The 7930-nt window shown below is 56.8% G+C and overlaps 1 protein-coding gene across 1 annotated transcript; it reads left to right on the forward strand.

Moving 5' to 3' along the window:
* Positions 1-2499: 2499 nt before the first annotated feature.
* On the forward strand, positions 2500-7697 carry LOC127031132 (von Willebrand factor A domain-containing protein 5A-like). The gene is made up of 7 exons (XM_050917906.1): positions 2500-2590; positions 2934-3037; positions 3314-3522; positions 4403-4750; positions 5863-5999; positions 6759-6885; positions 7331-7697. Exons 2-7 carry the CDS (start codon positions 2949-2951, stop codon positions 7408-7410), a joined length of 990 nt encoding a protein of 329 aa, XP_050773863.1. The 5' UTR covers positions 2500-2590; positions 2934-2948; the 3' UTR covers positions 7411-7697.
* The last annotated feature ends 233 nt before the right edge of the window (positions 7698-7930 follow it).

Raw genomic sequence — 7930 nt, forward strand, 5'->3', positions numbered from 1 at the left:
TAGTGAGGAAAATAGAAAGAAGCATAAACTCTGGCAAGTGAAGTGAAAAAATATAATTAGGACGGTCAGAAAAGAATGTGAAGAACAGCTTGCCAAAGACTCAAAAAGTAACAGCAAAAAATTTTAAGAACATCAGAAGCAGGAAGCCTGTTAAACAACCAGAAGGGCCACTGGACGATGGACGTGCTAAAGGAGCACTCAAGGATGATAAGGCCATTGCGGAGAAACTAAATTAATTCTTTGCATCGGTCTTCACAGCTGAGGAGGAAGGGCCAGGGGAGATTCCCAAACTGAGCCATTCTGTTTAGATGAGAAATCTGAGGAACTGTCCCAGATTGAGATGTCATTCGAGGAGGTTTTGGAACAAATGGAGTAGCTATTCTCCAGTTACAGGCCAATACGCCTGACTTCAGTACCGGGAAAACTGGTTGAAATTATAGTAAAGAACAGAATTGTCAGGCACATAGGTGAACAGAATTTACTGGGGAAGAGTCATCATGGTTTTAGTAGTAAAGGGAAATCATGCCTCACCAATCTACTTGAATTCTTTGAGGGGGTCAACAAGCATGCGGACAAGGGGGATCCAGTGGCTATAGTGTACTTGGACTTTCAGAAAACCTTTGAAAAGGTCCCTCACCAATGGCTCTTAAGCAAAATAAGAAGTCATGGGATAAGAGGGAAAGTTCTCTCATGGATCGGTAACTGATTAAAAGACAGAATATCAGGGTTGGAAGGGACCTCATCTAGTCCAACCCCCTCAGGGTAGGCTCAATCTCCAGACAGATTTTTGCCCCAGATATCTAAATAGCCACCTTGAGGAAAGAACTCATAATGGGGGGTTTAGGAGGCTAGTACTCAAACCACTGAGCTATCCATCCCCGAGGAAACAATATGTAGGAATAAATGGTCTGTTCTCAGAATGGAGAGAGGTAAATAGTGGTGTCCCCCAGGGGGTCTGTACTGGGACCAGTGCTAACATATTCATACATGATCTGGGAAAAGGGGTAAACAGTGAGATGGCAAAATTTGCAGATACAAAACTACTCAAGATAGTTAAGTCCCAGGCAGACTGCAAAGAGCTACAAAAAGATCTCACAACATAAGCAGGGAGTTATATGGGCCTGTGGTGCCTGTGCTCTACCAATATTCAGGAATGCGGGTCCAGCTCCAGCAATATTTGGGCTTATATTTAATCAGAACCATCCTGTCCAGGAGATGGGGCAACCACCCTGGGCCCCACACTTCAGGGGCACGCGGGGTCCAGGGAAGCCTGGGGGGTTAGCAGGTCGCCTGGCACTGGCAACAGCAAGTGACCCAGCCCCAGCCTGCCCTGCTCTGCCCCAACCCCACTCCACCTCTTTCCTCAAGTCCCCGCCGCTGCTCTGCCTCTTTCCAGCTTCTTCCCCCTCCCCCGAGCGATGCGGGGAGCTGGCAGGGCAGAGCGCAGCGGGGCAGGCTGGGGCCGGGTTGCTTGCTGTTGCCGGGGCCAGGTCGCCTGCTAATCCCCAGGCCACCCTGGACTCTGTGTCCCCCTGAAGCGCAGGGGCCCCTGAAGCGCGGGGGTCCCCAAAGTGAGGGACCTGGGGCAGTTGCCCTGGTCACTCCTATGGACTGGACGGCTCTGCTTGGACCCATTTGGGGCACCACAAAAAATTATACAAACCTGGGTGACTGGGCAAAAAAACTGCAGATGAAATTCAGTGTTGATAAATGCAAAGTAATGCACATTGGAAAACATAATCCCAACCCCACATATAAAATGATGGGGTCTAAATTAGCTTTAACCACTCAAGAAAGAGATCTTGGAGTCACTGTGGCTAGTTCTCTGAAATCATCCACTCAATGTGCAGTGGTGTCAAAAAAGCAAACAGCATGTTGGGAATTACTAAGAAAGGGATAGATAATAAGACAGAAAATATCATGTTGACTCTGTATAAATCCATGGTACATCCACATCTTGAATACGGTGTGCAGAGCTGGTCACCTCAACTCAAAAAACTTACATTGGAGGTGAAAAAGTTTCAGAAAAGGGCAACAAAAATGTTGAGGGGTATGGAACGGCTGCCATATGCGGAGAGATTACTAAGACTGGGATTTTTCATCTTGGAAAAGAGATGATGAGGGGGGATATGATAGAGGTCTATAAAATCATGACTGGTGTGGAGAAAGTGAATAAGGAAGTGTTATTTATTCCTCATAACACATGAACTAGGGGGTCGCCAAATGAAATTAATAGGCAGCAGATTTAAACTGTTGGAAGGCAGGATACTGAGCTAGGTGGACCTTTGGTCTGACCCCATGTGGCCCCTCTTAAGTTCTTAATGATGGTCATTGGGCTGGGGGTCTCTGTGCCACCCCAGCCCCATTGATTTCAGTGAGGAATGTTAACTCTGACCCCTAATGATTGCAGTTGGGCTGGGGGCGTCTCTGCACTAGCCTGGCTGCATTGATCTTGCATTGATCTCAGGGGCAGGTCTATGCTATACATTTACATCTGCGCAGCTGCGCCACTGTAGCACGTCTGGTGAAGACGCTCTAAGCCAATGGGAGAAGCTCTCCTGACACGGCCCTGTCTCCATGTGGGGCTAAGGTCAGTGTAACTACGTCACTCAGGGAGCTGGAGCTCAGGGGTCTGGATTTTTCACACATCTCAGCAACGCAGTTATACGATAGCATGTGGTGTAGATGAGACCTCCATGGGGATCGATAACTCTGTTCCCTACCAGTGACCACTGGGCTGGAGGTCTCTGTGCTACCCCAGTTGCATTATCTCCTGACCCTACTGATGGCCTTTGGGCTGACTAGGCAGCCCCCTAACTGCTGTGAATTGGGCGTATTTACCCCCTTTGTTCTGTAACCTGGGTCTGGGGGGGGTCCCCAGGCATCTTCTCCCCCCTCGTACTCCACCTCTGACCCCCTTTCTCTGCCTGCAGCCCCCAGACACTGCCATGGGGAGCGTCACCCTGCAGTACCGCATCCAGGACCAGACCTACAAGGAGACGCTGCAGTTCCCCCTGCAGCCACAGGATGGAGACAGGTGACAGCAATGCTCCTGTGACCCCCATTACCCCCAGGTATCTAGGTCCTGCCCCCTCCATCCCCACCCCCAACAGGACAGGAATGGGAAGGGACCTGCCTCAGCTCACAGAGGGAAGCAGAAGTCCTGGCTCCCAGCCCCCCTGCTGTAACCACTAGAACCCAGGAGTCCTGGCTCCCCGCAATACACTATCCCACTAGCCCCTGCTCCCCTTCCTGCACAGCTGGAACCCAGGCATCCGGGGCTCATCCCCCTGACTCTCTGTCCCTGGCACAGGCTGCCCGTTCACCGGCTGGCAGCCAAGTCGCTGCTGCTGGAGCTGGAGGGAGCCGTGGACACCAGGTCGGAGGGGGACCGGCACCAGGTGCTGGAGACCAGCCTGAGCTCGGGGGTCGTCTGCTCCCTCACAGCCTACGTGGGGGTGGACACGGAGCGGGGGCAGCCGGTGCAGGGGCCGCTGGTGAGACGGGACATCCCGCTGACAGGTAACTCTGGAAGCAGGATCGTGGATCCTGGCACTGGGTGGGGACAACATGGGAGGGGGCTCAGATGGGAGGGGGATCCAACCTGGCAATGTGGAGGAACCTGGTGCCAGGGGGAGGGAATTAAGGGAAGGATCCCAGAACAGGGGGATCCCAATTTGAGAGGAGGGACCCAGAAGCATTGGAGGGAGGGCATCATGGATATGGGCAAATGTCCCTTTGCTCTTCTCCATGCCCCAGCTCCCGTGAGGCTGTGCCATCCCCTCCCTGCCCCCACAGGGCAACCCCAGTGCCCCCATCCCCAGGGCAGGGGGAGAGCGGCAGGTACCGGCCAGGTGGGACAGGGAGCAGCCCATGGGTCCTGGCCTGTGGGACAGACAGACAGATGGACCCAGAATCGGAGACCCAAACAGATAGGGGTAGAGACTGAGAATCAGACAGTCGGACCCAGTCAGGGAGACACAGACAGGCAGGGACCAGAGGGGTGGGTGCATCGCTGCCATGAGCAGGCCTGGCTAGCGGGGGCCTCAACACCCCTCCCAGCATCCTGCCCTCATCCATGGGGTGCAGCACCCGCCCCTGCATTCCCTGGGGCTTGATGAGGGGTCCAAGCTGGGGGAAAGCTGCAGGGGAGGGGCGGGATCCAAGGAGTCCCAGCGTGCAGGGGATGGGCTAAGGGGAGATCCTGACTCTGAGGGAGCTGTGGGGAGAGGAGGATGGGGCTGGGTGTCGGGGATATCCAGCTGGGGGGCAGCATGGGGGAGGGGTCCCAATGGTGTGTTGGCTCTGGGTGCCATTGGGGGCGGGGGGAATTTCCCTTCCCTCTCTTAGCCTGTCTCTGTCTGCGTGTCTGTCTGTCCCTCTCTGTCCGTCTCCCACCCAGCCTTCAGGGCCGCACCCCGCAGGAAGAATTTGCTGTGTTCCCCCATGGGCCGTTCCCCCTCTGTGCCCATGATCCAGGCCCAAGGGCCCTCCCGTGTGTCCGTGGACTGCGCCATGGCCTGCAACTTTGACAACAGCTCGGATGTGCAAGTTGAGAGCCGCCGCCCCCTCATCCCCCTCTGTGACACTCACCCCCAGGGCTTCCAACGGGAAGTACAGCTTATATTCCCCGCCAAGGCCGCTCGTTCTGGCCCCCGCGCCATCCAAAAGTTCAGTTCGGGGTTCACCGAACACATGTTCAAGAAGTACTGCAAACTAAGAGCCCCGCCGGAGACCACGTCCCAGAAAGGTGAGGCGGGCAGGGGCTGGGACTCAGGACTCTGGGCAGGGGGAAACACCAGGATGACGCTTCATTGGGTCAGAGACAGATGTGCCCTGACAGTCCCAGAGCTGGGCAAGTGTTTAACAGCTACATAGAAAGTGAAGGAACTTCCTGGGCAAAACAGGATGCTGGGGGAGGGGGAATCCGCAGCTGGTTGTTTTTTAAGTGTCGGGACGCAAATGAGCTTGCAAGAAAATGGAAAAAAAATAAGGAAACTCCCAGGCAATAAACTCTGTGAAGCTGGAATTTGGGGGGTGAGTTTGCATCAATGAGCTAAGTGTGGGGAGGGCCCAGCTGGGCAGCGGAGAGGGTAATCAGTCACTTTTTAGTAACAGAAATGTCACTGGGCAGTTTTCTCTGAAATGGGCACAGCTAAATTCCCAGACAAAAATACCTTATGAAGCTGGGCCCAACCTCGGGTGTTTGTACAGGTGAGTTCAGGATCACAGATCGTGGTTGGCCCGATCTGGTTTCTAAACAAAGAAGCCCACAAAAGGAAGAAATGTTAAAGTTAAGGCTCCCCTTAAACCTGAATTTGAAGAGTGTGGAAATACAGACTTGCTGTAGCCCAGCTAACCTTAATTCTGCCTCATAACCCTGGCCCAGGCATAGCTATAATATCATATAGACTGTGTAACATCCTGTCTCCCCTATAACCTTAGACGCTTCTATGTCTCCCCAGACGTATGTCTGTATTGCAGGTTGTAGTGCAGGATGGTCCCGGGGTCAGATTGTGTTTGAGAAACACCCTTGGGTTATGAGATTAATGATTGGGGCTGAGACATTCACAGGGCCCAAGGGACTTTGGTTCCCAACTCCAACTGTAAATTAATTGTCATCTCATGGGTGCAGGAAGGGGCAGAGTTGAGGGTGCCCACGGAGGGGTTAAGGGTGCAGAGGAGCAGATAAAGGATGCCCATGGATGGGGCAGAGTTAAGGATGCCCATAGATGGGCAGAGTTAAGGATGCATGGAGGGTAACAGTTAAGGTTGTTGGCTGTCCCCCAGCCTGGACAGGCCACGTTGCTGTTCTGTACCCATAACCCCGTGCAAGAGCCATCTCACCACGTCTCTCCCTAGAGCGGGCACCCGAAGAGTCTCCCCTGCTGAGGCTGGTGTCTCTGCAGAATGCTGACGGCTCGTGGGACCTGGACCCCCAGCTCGCCGCTGCGCTGGGGGTGAGTGAGACCGACACCGTGGGGAGGATGCCCAGTAAGGTGAGTGCAGGGGGCAGAGGAGAGGGGAGAGATGGGGGGGCAGGTGCCATGAGTTGGGCCTGTTCTCTGCTCCTAGATGAGACTGGGCATGACCCAGGCTGGGGGGGGGCGGGTCTGAGGGTGACTGGATCACATGACCCCTGAATCTGGAGCCCAGTAGGGGAGACGGGCCCACAGCGGGGAGCTGGAACCCCCTTGCAGGGGATCGGAGCATTGGATTGAGGGGTCCCAGAGCTGAGGGGGGGGACATGGGGAGGCCCAGGCTGGGTCCTCTCTGAGGCTGTCTCCCTACCCCCAGGCATCCCACCGGGCATCTGGGTAGGGGGTCCAGGGTGCTAGAGTGGGGGGGCTAGGAACTCTCTGAATCTGGGGAAGGGGTGCTGGATTGGGGGGTCCCCAGGGCAGGGAAATGGGGGCAGCGCTGGGTGAGGCAGAGAGGTCTCTAGAGTGGGGGGATGGGGGCAGCACTGGGGGCAATCGGGGGCCCCTGGCGCAGGGGGATGGGCAGCATTAAGCGGCAGGGGGGATGGGGGAAGCACTCAGGGACCAGGGGGAGTCCCCAAACTGGGCGCTGTCTCAGGCTGTGTCTCTCCCTCCTGCACAGGATGTGGCCCTGGGAGGGCAGAGGGGTCCCTATGGCAGGGGGATGGGGGCAATTCTGGGAGGAGTGCCGGGGGGTCCCAGGGGTGGGTGGATGGGGGAAGCGCTCAGGGGAATGGGCTGGGTGCTGTCTCAGGCTGTGTCTCTTCCCCCCCGCAGGACATGGCCCCCAGCATCTGGGCCACGGTGCTGGCCGTGGTCTGGCTGCACAGCCGGGCCATGGGGCAGCGCGACGAGTGGGAGCTGCTGGAGGCCAAGGCTGTGAGCTGGGTGCGGGGCCAAGCAGGTGAGACGGGAGTGGGGGGTCGAGAGCAGGGTCCAGGTCATCTACCAGAGAGCCCCTGCCCCATCACCGCCCCGAGACCCTCTGTAGACTGTCCCACAGCCCAGCCTGCCCCCCTCCACCCCGAGATCCCACAAGATCACAGTACCAATCCCACCCCATCGGACCCCACAGTCCAGCCAACCACAGCCCTGGGATCCTGCACCCTATGGACCCTCTGGCATCCTAACAGCTTCTGGTCCCCCAGCCAGACCCCCAGAGGCCTCCAGTCCCAGGACAGACAGGCTCCCAGCCCCCTGCTCCCCGTCCCCCCCAGTTCCCCAACGTCAGTGCCCCGGGCTGCGAGCTCTGTGCCCTTTGTCCCTCATTCCCTGGTTGGTGTCTTCTTCTCCCTCCCATCCTCCCCTTCCCCAGGCTGATGTCTCTCCCGACCCTCTTCTCGTTGCAGGGCCCCAGCTGAGCGAATGTCTGGAAGCCGCCAACACCCTGTTGGGCTGCAGCGTTGGCCCTGCTGTCTTCAGGCTCTGAGCCCCCCAGGATCCCCCCCCCCGCAAGCTACCCAGGGCCTCCTGCCCAGCTGAGGCCCCACCCCCCGATCCCCAAACCTCCCCCCAAGCTACCCTGGGCCTCCAGCTTGCTAACCCCCCCACAGGGATCCTAAATTAAGAGCAGCCAGTTGGTTGCATAAGTTTAAGGAAAACAGTTTAAATTGACCCTGTCACTTACAGCGGAGGAAGGTCGTTGTGCAGACAGGCCCTTGGTGCTGTGGGCGGAGACTGTCTCTGCCAGCCCCTCGCTGGAATAAAGCAGTTCCCTGGGTTTGTCCGTCTGCCTGGCTTTGGCTGGGGTCCCGGGGCTCCGAGCTCCCCATGGCTGCCCAGGGCACTGGGTTCCCAGCAGGGTCAGGGACCGCCTGCCCTGAGCGGGTGCATTAGTGTTCCCAGCTCCGACTTTCTGGTGGGGCAGAGCATCTGGACCCAGGCACTGCGGTGGCTGGTGGGGGCCGGGAGGAGCCCCAGAGAGAAGGGAGCACGTGGGGTGCAGGGGG

The sequence above is a fragment of the Gopherus flavomarginatus genome, chromosome 11 (assembly GCF_025201925.1).
Source record: "Gopherus flavomarginatus isolate rGopFla2 chromosome 11, rGopFla2.mat.asm, whole genome shotgun sequence".
NCBI lineage: Eukaryota > Metazoa > Chordata > Testudines > Testudinidae > Gopherus > Gopherus flavomarginatus.

Bases quoted from the DNA above. Each gene is read 5' to 3' on its own strand.
- LOC127031132 (XM_050917906.1), top strand. From the start codon at position 2,949: ATGGGGAGCGTCACCCTGCAGTACCGCATCCAGGACCAGACCTACAAG. The intron at 3,523-4,402 runs GTAACTCTGGAA...TCTCCCACCCAG, and splicing joins ACGGGACATCCCGCTGACAG to CCTTCAGGGCCGCACCCCGC. The intron at 6,000-6,758 runs GTGAGTGCAGGG...TCCCCCCCGCAG, and splicing joins TGGGGAGGATGCCCAGTAAG to GACATGGCCCCCAGCATCTG.